This window comes from Caloenas nicobarica, chromosome 10 (assembly GCF_036013445.1).
Source record: "Caloenas nicobarica isolate bCalNic1 chromosome 10, bCalNic1.hap1, whole genome shotgun sequence".
In the NCBI taxonomy this organism is placed as follows: domain Eukaryota; kingdom Metazoa; phylum Chordata; class Aves; order Columbiformes; family Columbidae; genus Caloenas; species Caloenas nicobarica.
The window spans coordinates 2048881-2061826 of record NC_088254.1 but is presented as its reverse complement, the minus strand read 5'-3'; the positions used below and the strand labels follow the sequence as shown (position 1 = coordinate 2061826).

General features: G+C 50.7%; 2 protein-coding genes across 4 annotated transcripts in view; both read right to left on the bottom strand.

Moving 5' to 3' along the window:
- Positions 1-1030: 1030 nt before the first annotated feature.
- Positions 1031-10225, bottom strand: SEC11A (SEC11 homolog A, signal peptidase complex subunit). Of its 2 annotated transcripts, none has more exons than XM_065642141.1 (6): positions 10137-10225; positions 9903-10012; positions 6896-7045; positions 2176-2295; positions 1615-1672; positions 1031-1449 (listed from the first exon to the last, which is right to left on the bottom strand). In XM_065642141.1, exons 1-6 carry the CDS (start codon positions 10185-10187, stop codon positions 1399-1401), a joined length of 540 nt encoding a protein of 179 aa, XP_065498213.1. In that variant the 5' UTR covers positions 10188-10225; the 3' UTR covers positions 1031-1398. The 2 variants fall into 2 exon arrangements, with proteins under 2 accessions (XP_065498213.1, XP_065498214.1); XM_065642142.1 differs by having other exon boundaries at positions 10117-10144.
- A 132-nt stretch (positions 10226-10357) lies between these two features.
- The window catches only part of ZNF592 (zinc finger protein 592), a 39524-nt gene continuing 36935 nt past the window's right edge, over positions 10358-12946 (bottom strand). For both annotated transcript variants that reach the window (XM_065642139.1, XM_065642138.1), the window contains one exon: positions 10358-12846. In XM_065642139.1, the coding sequence (XP_065498211.1) occupies positions 12328-12846 (519 nt within the window). In that variant the 3' untranslated portion in view covers positions 10358-12327. The remainder of the gene's footprint in view (positions 12847-12946) is intronic.

Below are 12946 nucleotides of genomic sequence, written 5' to 3'. Positions count from 1 at the left end.
ATCAGCAGATTTCAGAAGAGCTCAACTCAGTCCTTGATGTGAGCCCAAGTTAAAAATCAATTTATGCACCAAAAGAGTTGAAGCTCAAGGCAAAGCAGGGAACAGACCTGGCCTCAGTGTGTCCTGCAAAGGCAGAAAGGCTGCTCCGTGGTGACGGTAGCTCCCAAAGAGGGATTTTGTGTTCCCTCACTGCTGCCCAGATTAGACTTTTAACAAAACATCCCGTTCGTGTTGGAGAAATTCTGTATCCAAATCCTCTTCTCAAAGGCTCCAACACTGGGAGTGGGAGATAATGATTTTATTCCCATTTTTTATTACTAAGTGATGATTACTCCAAGAGCCACAGGCCCAAGGCTTAGCACCATGGGCTGGACCTGTTCAAAGACTTTGAAGATCATAAGATGATTTTTTTTCTCTTCATCCTACGCTGGGAACAAATCCCTCGGTTAAACTGTGCCACCCTGGAGCAGCCATGAAGATGAGAGAATAGAGGATACAGTGAAATGCACCTGAAGTAACGCTCTGTAGGTTTGAACTGTCTGCAGATTTTGCAAGATCGAGGGAAGCTGTTAACCCTGCCAAATAGCTATAGGTGTAGGTATTAGCTATAGGTATTAGCTATAGGTATTAGCTATAGCTACAGGTATTTCCCATCCCAATTCTTCTGTTACGCAGGGCTGCAGTGACAGCTCAGGCACAAAATAATCCTTTGCCACCTTGTGCACAGAACACCTCAGAGTCTTTAAATTATTTCAGTGTGATTTACAGAAATATTGAAAGGATCTACAGCTCGGGAACTGCTCAGTCTCCAAAAAGCAGTGAGAGGAGCAGCCACTGTTCCTCTGTAAAGAGGCCAAGTGAGTCTGCTCAGCTCTAGGAGCGTCCACAATGGCAAAGCGCATGTACCCCCTGGGAAAGTGAGCGACGAGGCTGCACTCGGCAGAGAATAATGAAGGATGTGACAGTGCTCATACCCGGCAAGATGAAAAATCTTTATTCCAAATGGGAATTGGAACAAACATCAGGTCTGCGGCTCACGGTCTGACAGCGCGGGCAACACCCGAGCGGTCGCGCTCACCCGGTGGAGGCGCAGACGTGGAGGACACGGTCCTGCAGGCACTTGGAGAGGAAGCTCAGCTCCAAAGTACAAACACTGAACGGTTTGGCTTAAATTTTTAATATAAAAACTCACTAAAAATGCTAAAATGTGACAAACCATTGGAAATACTGTGACAAACATCCGCCCTTGCGCAGTAAAAAACAAGACAAACCCAAACTGGCAAGCAGCTTTGAAATGCATGTTTTCTTCTTCCTCCTGGCACACCGGACCATCGTCTACTTCAAACGTTCATCTAAAAAAATCCATGGCACCTTCAGCTTGTGTTTCAGTGCAAGAGGCTACTCTCGATGGACCAGCACAAATAAACCCAGTAAAAAGAGAACTGCGTACTGTAGGAGAAAGAAGAGAAGACACAAGAGCGCACACCCACATCTAAAGATGCAGCAGCAGCAGCACACACACAGGGCAAATGGTTCTGCCCGTGTTTATAAAGTTCCCAAGAAGGAATTTTAGCTGGGGTGGGAGAAGCAGGCGGAAAATGGAAGAGCTCTTACCTTGAATTTTGGATAATCATTCATTAAGATAGTCACTATTCCAATGTAGGGCACAAATCTACAAGAGTAAAAGTTTTATGAAATCAAACAGGATCCGAGGGCGCAGGCGGGAGAAGCCCTGCCCTGGTTCTTGTGCTAAGAAAAAGCCGCTCGAGCACGCAAGGGTGACGGTCAACAGGCTCGGAACGTCTTTCCCTCGAGCGGGGCGGCCGTGGCCGTGCAGAATGAGTGACAAGCAGCCCAGAGCGCGTTTGAGCCTCGGCCTTTTTCAGACCTCGCTTCCCTGCAAAGCCGGTGTCTTGCAGAACGATTTTGATGGAAATGCCGATCACGCCCGAGCGTGCGCTGCCCTCACATCGCCTCGGGCTCAGCTCACAGCTTGATGCCTTGGCTTAAGCCAAGCTCAGAACTGAGCGACCTTTGTTTTTTAACTCCCCACAGTACTTTTTGAAACGCTTTCACGCAGGTCACAAAAAACCAGCAGGGAGAGATCCAGAGGATTAACAGACGGCGTTGGGGGAGGGCAGTGTAAAAAGCCGCAGCTTTTTCACCGTCACTTACCCTCTCGCTCGTCCTACTACGTCCTTTTTCTCCAGCCAGTGCTGCCCTCGTTTGTACAGCCCTCGGTCATCGACGGCGTTATTGTCTCCCTTCGTCAAAAATTTGATGTCACCGTTTTGCCTGGCAAACACAAGACAGCCCGATCAGTCAGAGAACAGGAACTTAATAAAAGCTGTTCTGGAACGAGCGTGTCGAGACTAACGCAAAGATATTAGAAGCAATCGTGTGCTACAGGACTCTGCAGCCTGGAAAAGGCAGAACTGATGGGAGATACGACAATTGTCCAACAGAAATGGCACAGACAGCAACAACCAAACAGCTTTTGCTGCCTCTTCGAACGCAAGACCCAGAGGGCAGCAAACGAGACGCGGCGGTAACGGGTTAATTCACGGCAGACGAAGTGCCGTGCAGAACTAACGACGGCGCAAACGAACCCCGTCTCCATGCGAGGATGTTCTGGATGCCAAAAAATGGTATCAGTTCAAAAAGCGACCAGTGTAAAAAAGGAAAAGGAGGAGGCTGTTAATAAAGAACCGAGGATTTGTGCTCAAAATCATAATTTGCAGGAAGCAGGGAAATTATTGCTACGTACTGTCTTTAATTTGCTGTGAGATGAATTAGTGAGTTTGTCAGAAACAGGATCCTGGGGCAGAGGAACCTTTGCTGTTGTTCTGCTCCACGTTACACACCCTTCCCAGGCAGCTCATCCCGCTCGCGGGGCAGTTTCCATCGTGCCTGAATACCTGAGTGTGCTCGACAGAAGCTTGGGAGGAAAAAAGAAAAAAACAAAACAAAACAAAACAAAAAAACAAACAAAAAAAACCAAACCAAAAGAAAAGAAAAAGGAAAAGAAAAACGGGGCAGGGGAAATGAAGAAAAAAGGGTGAAGGATAAAAGGGTAGAAAAGAGAGAGGAAAGGGGATGGAAGGGGGGGAAAAACAGGAAAAAGGGGGAGAATGGAGGGAAGTGGGGGGGGAACGGGTGGGGTAATGGGGGGGAACCGGGGAGGAACAGGGAAATGGGGGGGGAAACAGGGGGGGAAACAAAGGGGAGGGAAAGGGGAGGAAAGGAAGAGGGGGTAAAAGGGGGGGGAAGGGGAAAAAAGGGGGCAAAAAAGGGGGGAAGGGGGGGAAGGGGGGGGGAAGGGGGAAAAGGGAAAAATGGAGAAAAGCAGAAAAGGAGAAAAGGAGAAAAGAAAAAAGGAAAAAGGGAAAAAAGGAAAAAAGAAAAAGAGGAAAAAGAGGAAAAAGAAAAAAGAAAAAAAAAAAGAAAAAAGAAAAAAAAGAAAAAAGAAGAAAGAAAAAAGAAGAAAGAAGAAAGAAAAAAAGAAAAAAGAAAAAAAGAAAAAAAGAAAAAAAGAAAAAAGAAAAAAGAAAAAAGAAAAAAGAAAAAAGAAAAAAGAAAAAAGAAAAAAGAAAAAAGAAAAAAGAAAAAAGAAAAAAGAAAAAAGAAAAAAGAAAAAAGAAGAGGGGTAAGAAAGGAAAAAGGAAAAAAGAAGAAAAGGGGGGGAGAATGAAATAAAAGGAAAAAAAGGGAGGAAAAAAAAAAAAGACCAGATCTTTCTTCAAAGCACATTTGGCTCAGTGTGGGAACAACCACCACCCTGGGAGCTCAGGGCCAGAGTCCAGCAGATGCTGCCGGTCCCGCAGGTGACGATAACGCGGGTTGAGCCCCCAGACAATGCTGGAGGCACCAGCTCCGGGAGCAGCTCCAGCTCCCGGCACCGTGACGGTGACCGGACCTGCCCGGCTGAGCTGCACCAGCACCACCGGGCACCGTTTGAGCACAGACTGTTTAGTGATAAAGAACGAACTCAATTTCGTTCTGCACAAAGGCTAGCAAGGAAAAAACGTTTTGTCACTGGAACAATACTGGTGTGATGATGGAGTGGAGCATCTCCCGTGTGAGGAAAGGCTGAGGAGTTGGGGCTCTGGAGCTGAAGAAGAGGAGACTGAGGGGTGACTCATTCATGGTTATCTATATATAAAGGGTGAGTGTCAGGAGGATGGAGCCAGGCTCTTCTGGGTGACAACCAGTGACAGGACAAGGGGCAATGGGTGCAAACTGGAACACAGGAGGTTCCACTAAATCTGAGAAGAAACTTCTTCATGGTGAGGGTGCCAGAGCCTGGCCCAGGCTGCCCAGGGAGGTTGTGGAGTCTCCTTCTCTGCAGACATTCCAACCCGCCTGGACACCTTCCTGTGTAACCTCATCTGGGTGTTCCTGCTCCGGCGGGGGGATTGCACTGGATGAGCTTTCGAGGTCCCTTCCAACCCCTGACATACTGTGGTTCTGCGTGAACCAGAGCCTGAGTTACCACAAAACCCTGAAGAACAGGATTTCTTTTTTTCTTCATTTTAACACTCCTGTCAGCTGTCGCGGAGACTTTTCACAGTTTTCGTATTCATTCCATAACTACAGGAAGAAATGGGAATCTCCAGCCACTCAGAGGACACTCCTGAATTCCAAACCAGTACTGGAAAAATATTCTTTAAATAGTGAAAGAAAAAAATATTCTTTAAATAGCAAAAGAAGCAGCCGACACCTCAGAGTCCGATACCTTCAGCGCCTCACCTCAGGTCACAGTACGGGTTTTTCAGTTGTATCTTTCCTAACGTAAAGATGTGGTTTGTGTTTGGTTGTTTCATTTAAATGAAACATAAAATACCGGAGAATCTAGGATTGGCACTATGGTCCTGTTACATAAAAAAAAAAGTGCTGGATACCTTAATACCTCCTGCTGAGACAGAGCCAGGCAAAAAAAGAAGGGTGGGTAATATTTGGAGACCAACTGCCACACAAAATGCACATTTGTGCTTCTCCTTCCCGTACACCAGCTGAGAGCGGAGACCCTGACTCTTCAATAATCAGCCCCAGCAGCAGCACTGGAGCAACACGGGAGATGGAAAGCAGCGTTTTACTTAAAAGAGTTCCTGACACATCACCAAAAGCGCACGTGCAACACTAGATATCAAAGTCACCATGTCTACCGACCTTCTTTTTAAATTAGTGGTCTCAAAGAACTGACACTGGTCAAAGTTTTGGGTACAGAACACACCTGGACAGCAAACAACCTGCTGTGTCACCCTGGCAAGGTGTCGCTCGCACAGACGGGGTTTCAGCTGCACTGTTGATGTCCACAAAGCTGCTCCACCTTGACCCCGGGCCAGACACATGGTCTCCATGTCCCAACAGCTGTGGCTGCTACAAATGCTGTTGCGCTCTCAGAGCTGCCTTAAAGACCAGAGATTCAGTTCAAGATTTAGTTTTCGCTCAAACACCTCACGGGGCTGGCATGTGTCCCCCAGACTGTGTTTTGAGTGTTGTGTCCGGTTTAAGAAGGACAAGGAATTACTGGAGAGAGTCCAGTGAGAGCTACAAAGATGCTGAGGGCTCTGGAGCATCTTTGTGATGAGGAGAGACTGAGAGAGCTGGGGCTGTTGAGCTGGAGAAGAGTAGCTGAGAGGGATCTGATCAATGGGATCAATATCTCAGGGTGGGTGTCAGAGGATGGAGCAGACTGTGTTCAGTGGTGCCCAATGCCAGGGTGAGGGGCAACGGGCACACACTGAAACACAGGAGGCTCCATCTGAAAACGAGGAGAAACTTCTTTGCTGGCAGGTGCCAGAGCCTGGAGCAGGCTGCCCAGAGCGGGTGTGGAGTCTCCTTCTCTGGAGACATTCGAACCCGCCTAGACCGACCTGTGCGATCTGCTCTGGTGACCCTGCGTTAACAGGGGGGCCTGGGGATCTACAGAGGTCACTTCGACCCAGCCAGTCTGGGATCCTGTGAGCTGGGCCTGCAGCAAGCACAGCTCCAACCAGGAAGGCTCATGGCTCCAGAAGAGGCTTTGCTTGGAAAATGAAGCCCCATTCAGCAATCAAACCCGAGCAGCTGCACATCATTGCTTCAGACATGCAACCTCCAAAATGTAAGAGAACTGACAGTACGTGGAGAGCACAGAGCATAAAACGGCACAAAACTTCTGACAGAGAAGAAAAGGAACAAGGAAATGGCCTCAAGTGGCCTAGGATGAGAAGAAACGGCCTCAAGTTGTGCCAGAGGGTGTTGAGGTTGGATCTGGGGAACAATTTCTTCCCCAAAGGGCTGTGGGGCATTGGAACAGGCTGCCCAGGGCAGTGGTGGAGTCACCATCCCTGGAGGGGTTGGACAGATGGAGATGAGGTTCTCAGGACATGGGGCAGTGCCAGGGGTGGGTTATGGTTGGACTTGATGATCTTAAGGGTCTCTTCCAAACAAAATGATTCTGTGATTCTATGAACACCTCGCCTCTGCATGAGAGCAGAACCATAAAGACAACCTTTAAAATAACACGTGCTACACACAAAATACCTTCTCCGTAAGTTCCCCCTCTACCAACAAAACTCACTTCACACACACAAATGCAGCCACAGCTACAATGGACAACGTAGCAACACGATGCAGCAGCTTGGGATGGAAATGATGGCACCGGAGACATTAAGTGATGTGGGGAGCCCAGGATTCTGGCACAGATTCCCCACTTCGTGCATTCAGCTGGGTGATCCTCACACGTAAGCCCAGGAGGGCAGATTTCGTGTGTCTGCAACTTCTGCGTCACTTCCTACAGCACATGGACTTCTGTTACTGACATCCCACCCATTCATTTACCCAAGGAGATGAGGAAAAATACAATTTAGCTCAACATCTGCAGTACGACCCCCCCAGATTCCCGACATACTTCTCATGAATTTTCAGGACGCGATGGACTATGGGAATTTCCCTTCCTTCTATCCTAAAGACAACGATTTCTCCCACTCTGATGGGATCTTCGATTCGGTTCGTGAGGAACAGGAGGTCTCCTCTGTGGAACGCCGGCTCCATGCTTCCGCTGCAAAAGAGAAGAGGAGCAGTTGAACGAGATTTAAACACTCAGAATCAGGTTTCAGAGATTAAGAAAAATCTCACGAGAACCTCAATGAAGAGCTCCCAAGAAAAGCCCCTTGCAGAGCAGGCAGGTGTCTGTTACAACCAGATTTTCAAGCACCACGCTACCAGAGTTTAGATTTGTTGGGAAAAGAGTGCTGCACAAACAGGAAAAGATCTCTGTTTCCTTCATAACAAAGATTATGATGAGTAGAATCTTCTCTCCTCATCGGTAGGGCTATACTGGCAGCACCGCAGTGGTGCAAAACTTTTGTAATTTATTTTTTATCTTTAATTTTTTGCAGATAGATAGATCATCCTCACGAACAAAGCACTGAAAATACAAAGGGCTCTTGTATTCCCATCTGGAACAGACAGACGGGTGCGCTAAAAATTTGTTATTGTGATTCATCACTTTGCTTAACAATCTCATTTCAGGCACCGCTATTCAAGTTATTTTTCTCCTGTCTTGTAAATGGCAATTGTTACAAAATACTTAACCTTCTTAATTCCGAATAAATAATGCAGTAGAAGACAAAATGATGAACTTTCAGCACCGCATATATTTGTGTTTTATCTCGAGACAGCTGCTATTCAGCACAGGAGATCCCATCGCTGCAGCAGGGACGTGACCCAACGGCCCCGTCTCACTCCCTGACTCCCCTGGACTTCACAGCCCCACCAGGAGGGAGCTTTGTTAAATGACACACGGTAATTAACACCGACTTAGAAAGACACAGACACAGACAAGGTCTCGCGCGGTGTCCACACCAGCATCCAGCGGCTGCCCCACAACTGCGGCCGCAGGTTGGTTGGTTAGTAGGTCGAGAGAGGTTCTCCTCCCCTTCTACTCTGCCCTGGTGAGACCACATCTGGAATATCGTGTCCAGTTCGGGGCCCCTCAGTTCCAGAAGGACAGGGAACTGCTGGAGAGAGTCCAGCGCAGCCACGGAGATGCTGAAGGGAGTGGAGCATCTCCCGTGTGAGGAAAGGCTGAGGAGCTGGGGCTCTGGAGCTGGAAGAGACTGAGGGGTGACCTCATTCATGGGGATCAATATGGAAAGGGGGAGTGTCAGGAGGATGGAGCCAGGCTCTTCTGGGTGACAACCAGTGATAGGACAAGGGGCAATGGGTGCAAACTGGAACACAGGAGGTTCCACTTAAATATGAGAAGAAACTTCTTCCCGGTGAGGGTGCCAGAGCCTGGCCCAGGCTGCCCAGGGAGGTTGTGGAGTCTCCTTCTCTGCAGACATTCCAACCCGCCTGGACACCTTCCTGTGCAGCCTCATCTGGGTGTTCCTGCTCCGGCGGGGAATTGGACTGGATGAGCTTTCAAGGTCCCTTCCAACCCCTGACATACTGTGGTTCTGTGAACTGGTCTCATGCAGGAGGGTGGGGAGGACACGGGTGGTGCCTCCTGCACGGCGCTTCCCCGAGGGCAACACATGAAATATATTTTATCACATCCAGTTACAGGGGAATAACCCTTCTATAAAAGGGTACAGTGGAGGCTTCCCTTTTCCTGGTCATGTTACGGCTCACCAGAAGGCCAGGAAAAAACGAAACAGCTGCAGAAGTAGCATTAGTGGATCCTTTTAAGGATGCAACATAACACATAAGAGAGTTCACTACGGCCAGTTCCCATTTAAAAAACACTTTTCATTATACGAGTTTATTGTCTGGCAGCTCAAAGATTTCAGGTTCCTCTTCACTAACCAAGAGTCATCCCACAAGACAACTATTCGGGCAGCAGCAGTGACAGGGCAGCGCAGGGCAGGAGGTGCCGCCGTGTTCTGCTGCCACAGCTGCCACTGCGGGAAGTGCCATTGGCCTTGAGGAGAACCACAGAATCATTTGGGTTGAAAAAGACCCTCAAGATCATCAAGTCCAACCATAATCTAACTCTGGCACAAACCCATGTCCCTAAGAGCCTCATCTCTATGTCTTTTAAGCCCCTCCAGGGATGGTGACTCCACCGCTGCCCTGAGAAGACAAGCTCTGCCACAAATGTTGCATTGACACAGGGATGATGCCCCAAACGAGGGGCTCATCACTTCTGCAAGGCTCTGTGCTTCAAGACTTTCCTTTTGCAAACCTCTCCCGCTCAGAGCTGTGGCTGAGCATTTCTCCCAGGGGTTTGCTACGATCCAGAAATGCCTGAGCTGTGCTCTCACCATATTCCTTTGAAGTCCTTTCTCCTCTGTTACCTCCCTCAGGGCCACCTCTCAGGTACACTCCAGGCAGATGACAGATGATATTGTTACACGAGGCCATCAGCCTCACAGCATCATTTTGGTTGGAAGAGACCCTCAAGATCATCGAGTCCAACCATAACCCACCCCTGGCACTGCCCCATGTCCTGAGAACCTCATCTCCGTCTGTCCAACCCCTCCAGGGATGGTGACTCCACCACTGCCCTGGGCAGCCTGTTCCAAAGCCCCACAGCCCTTTGGGGAAGAAACTGTTCCCCAGATCCAACCTCAACCTCCCCTGGCGCAACTTGAGGCCGTTTCCTCCCATCCTGTTGCCTGTTCCTTGGGAGCAGAGACATTTACAGCGGATCAATCACAGTCTAACGATGCCGGTGTAGAGAGATCTCTGCAGACCGCACTGATGTTAAGACATAACCCGCTGGTTAAGCAGCAGGGTGCTAAATCAGCGTAACCCCACCGGGGTGGCCTCGCTCCCCCCCCTCCCCGGCTGTTCCTGCCTCACAGCAGCCGCAGGGCTCCCACCCCAGCCCCCGGGAGCCCCCTCGGTTCGGGCCGAGCGCCCGAACGAGCCCCCATCTCCCCCCTCCCTCCCCCCGGGGCGGGATTTACCTCAGCACCACCACGATGGGGCTCTCGCTGCCCGTCACCACCATCAGCCCCTTCCAGATCATGAGCGCGGACGAGACGATCATCCCGAAGTTCAGCACCTGGTAGTACAGCTTGGGGGGGGGGGGGTGGTGGTGAGGAGCCGCCGCCGGGGCCGCGCAGAGCACACCCGACCCGATCCCCAAAACAGGGACCCTCCCCGCTCCCCCCCCGCTACCTCCCCGGTCTCTCCGGCACCTGCCGCTTGTTCATGCGCCGAACATCGTCCAGAAAATCCAGCGACAGCATCGCCGGCGCCGCCACCACCGCCCGCCCGCCCGGCCGCGCTTCCGCTTCCGGCGCCGCTTCCGCCCGCGTCACCGCCGCTTCCGCTCGCGTCACCGCCGCTTCCGCCCGCACCCCGTCCCCGAGGACAGCGGCCATGGCGGCCCGAGGGAAGAACGAGGCCCAGGCCGGCACCTTGGATGCGTTTATTGGCGATACTTCGAAGTAAACATCAGAGCAAAGGCACAGACGCCGCTGCGGGGTAAATAGAGACGTGACGGCTCGGGAGCGGCCCCTGCCGGCCCGCCCTGCGCGCTCGGGCAGGCCTGGGCCACCCACAGGTATCAAAAGTACAAAGAGTCCAAAGTGTTCGTATCAAAACACGTCGAGGAGGTGAGCGGGCCGAATGCGACAAGATAAATAGTTCTTAAATTAGTTAAACATCGTCATAGTAAACAATAACGAGCAGGGTTCTGGCTCAACGTAATAAAAATAATGGTGGAGATAATTATATTACACGAAGCAGGTGTGTGACGGGGGAATGAGTGAGGAAAGAGTCAATATGACCACATGGAAAGAAACGTCTCCCCGGTGAGGAGCCACACTGAGCTGTGGCGGGAGGAGACCTGATGGAACCAATGCCAAAGCTTGTGATGGACATCAAAGCTCCTGAGAGACCAGAGCTTGTGATGGACAGCAGAGCTCCTGAGAGACCAGAGCTTGAGATGGACACCAGAGCTCCCGACCAAATGCCCTTGTGATGGACACCAGAGCTCCCGACAGACACCAGAGCTCCCGACGGAACAAACACCTTCACGATGGATACCAGAGCTCCCGACAGAACAAACACCCTCCCAATGGACACCACAGCTCCTGAGACACCAGAGCTTGTGAGGGACATGAGCTCCTGAGAGACCAGAGCTCCCGAGAAACACCAGGGCTTCCGACCAAATGCCCTCACGATCGACACCAGCGCTCCTGACCAAACGCCCTCGTGATGAACACCAGAGCTCCCGACAGACACTGGAGCTCCTGATGGAACAAACGCTCTTGTGACAGACACCAGAGCTCCTGAGAGACACCGGAGCACCCGACCAAATGCCCTTGTGATGGACACTAGAGCTCCCGACAGACACCGGAGCTCCCGACGGAACAAACGCCAGAGCTCCTACCAGATGCCAGCCCTGGTGACGGAACTCCAGCCCTCACGGTGCTGCAGGACAGCAGCTCCCACTCCTGCCATCCTCTCGGCGGCCACGCTCCCCTCCTCACCACAGCAGCTCAAAACCTGCCTGCTGGGGAGCCCCGACACCAGCTGACATGGTCAGGGATGGTTTGGCTCCAGCCAGCACCACAGATGGGACGGGAGATGTTCTGCCCTTCTGGGGATGGTGCCAACCTGCGCCCCAGCTCTGCCCACCCTGGGACAGCGTCCAGCAGCACAACCCCACCGACATGCAGCCCTCCGTAATGCGACACGTGGCTTTGAGCTGTGCTCACTCGAGAGGACGGGGGCTACAAAATGATCTTTCGGGATGATTCAGGTTCAAGATATTTCATTAAATTGCCTTTTGGAAAACGAGGTGGTTATTCGGGCAATTGAAGAAAAATCAGTACAACTCACAGCTCAAACCCATCCCGTGTCACACGGGAGACCCCAGATGAGCCAGCATGGTCCCGACAAGCGAGTTTTGCTGAGACAGCATCACGAGTGAAAATGAATAAAACAAAGACAGGATGGGAAGAGAGGAAAGCCATAAATAGAAGGAGAAAGAAAGCAAGACGGGGAAGGCAAGGCCAGGCTCTGGGCAGGGCTGAGGCAGCGCGCGGAGGAACAGAGCTCGTCTGAAGGGAACTGCAGCTGCAGAAAGTGCTCCTCAATCCTCAGGAGCTGGACGAGCTCCAGCGAGGATTCTTGCCCTGCTTTCCCTTTTCACCTCTCTGGGCTGGCAGAGAGTTAGTGCTTAGAATGCAATGGCAGGGTTTGGTTGTTTTTGTTTTGTTTTGTTTTCTTTTTAAATTTCCCTTACAAATAGAAGTTAACGGAAAGTTGTGTCCACCCCAAGAAATCAACAGAATATTTCAAAGATTCGCCCCATCCCCACCCTGTCTTTTGAGTAAAAACACCCAACAAAAACCCCGACCAACCAAAAGGGGGTTTTTTTTAAGTCTTAAGAGACTTTGAATGATTGTTCTGCGAGGTGCTGTTGGGCCCCTCCACGCCGCACATCTGACTGTGCTCACAAAGAGCTGAGTCACTTTTGCACTCTTTGCATTTCAGGTTTTCTTCTTCCGCCGTAGTGTTTGTCTCACCGTTGTACCCCTCGTGTCCGTTCTCACCCCTCTCCCTTTGTAACTCCTGCCTTTCGTCTTCCTCCTCCTCTTCATCCTCCTCTTCCTCCTCCTCCTCCTCCTCATCTTTTACTTTATGGACGATGAAGAGGTGTCTGTTGAGGGAGATGTGAGAGGTGTAGCACAAGCCGCAGAACAAGCACTGGTAGGTGGAGCTGTCTGTCTTGTGCCGCGGGATGTGTTCCTGAAACTCAGTGCTGTCGTCGGTTGCAAAGCCGCATTTAGCACATTTCCAGTGCGCTTTCAGTTTTTTGGCCGGCGGCGCGTCCAAACCCGCAACGGTCTCTGCCTGACCCAGCTTGTCTGCTGCTGTCTTCTTTGGAGATTTTGCCTTAAAAAAATAAGATTCAAAAGTTACTTTATCGTTTGAGCTCATGGAAGAATAAGCGCTAAATTCCACACGCGATCTGAAGAGCCCTGAGGGCGAATGC

Excerpts from the sequence above, each read along its gene's own strand:
- SEC11A (XM_065642141.1), bottom strand. The coding sequence starts at position 10,187 with ATGCTGTCGCTGGATTTTCTGGACGATGTTCGGCGCATGAACAAGCGG. Across the intron at positions 7,046-9,902 it reads CCCATCGTGGTGGTGCTGAG|CGGAAGCATGGAGCCGGCGT; the intron begins GTAAATCCCGCC and ends TCTCTTTTGCAG. Across the intron at positions 1,450-1,614 it reads ATGATTATCCAAAATTCAAG|TACGCAGTTCTCTTTTTACT; the intron begins GTAAGAGCTCTT and ends TTTCTCCTACAG.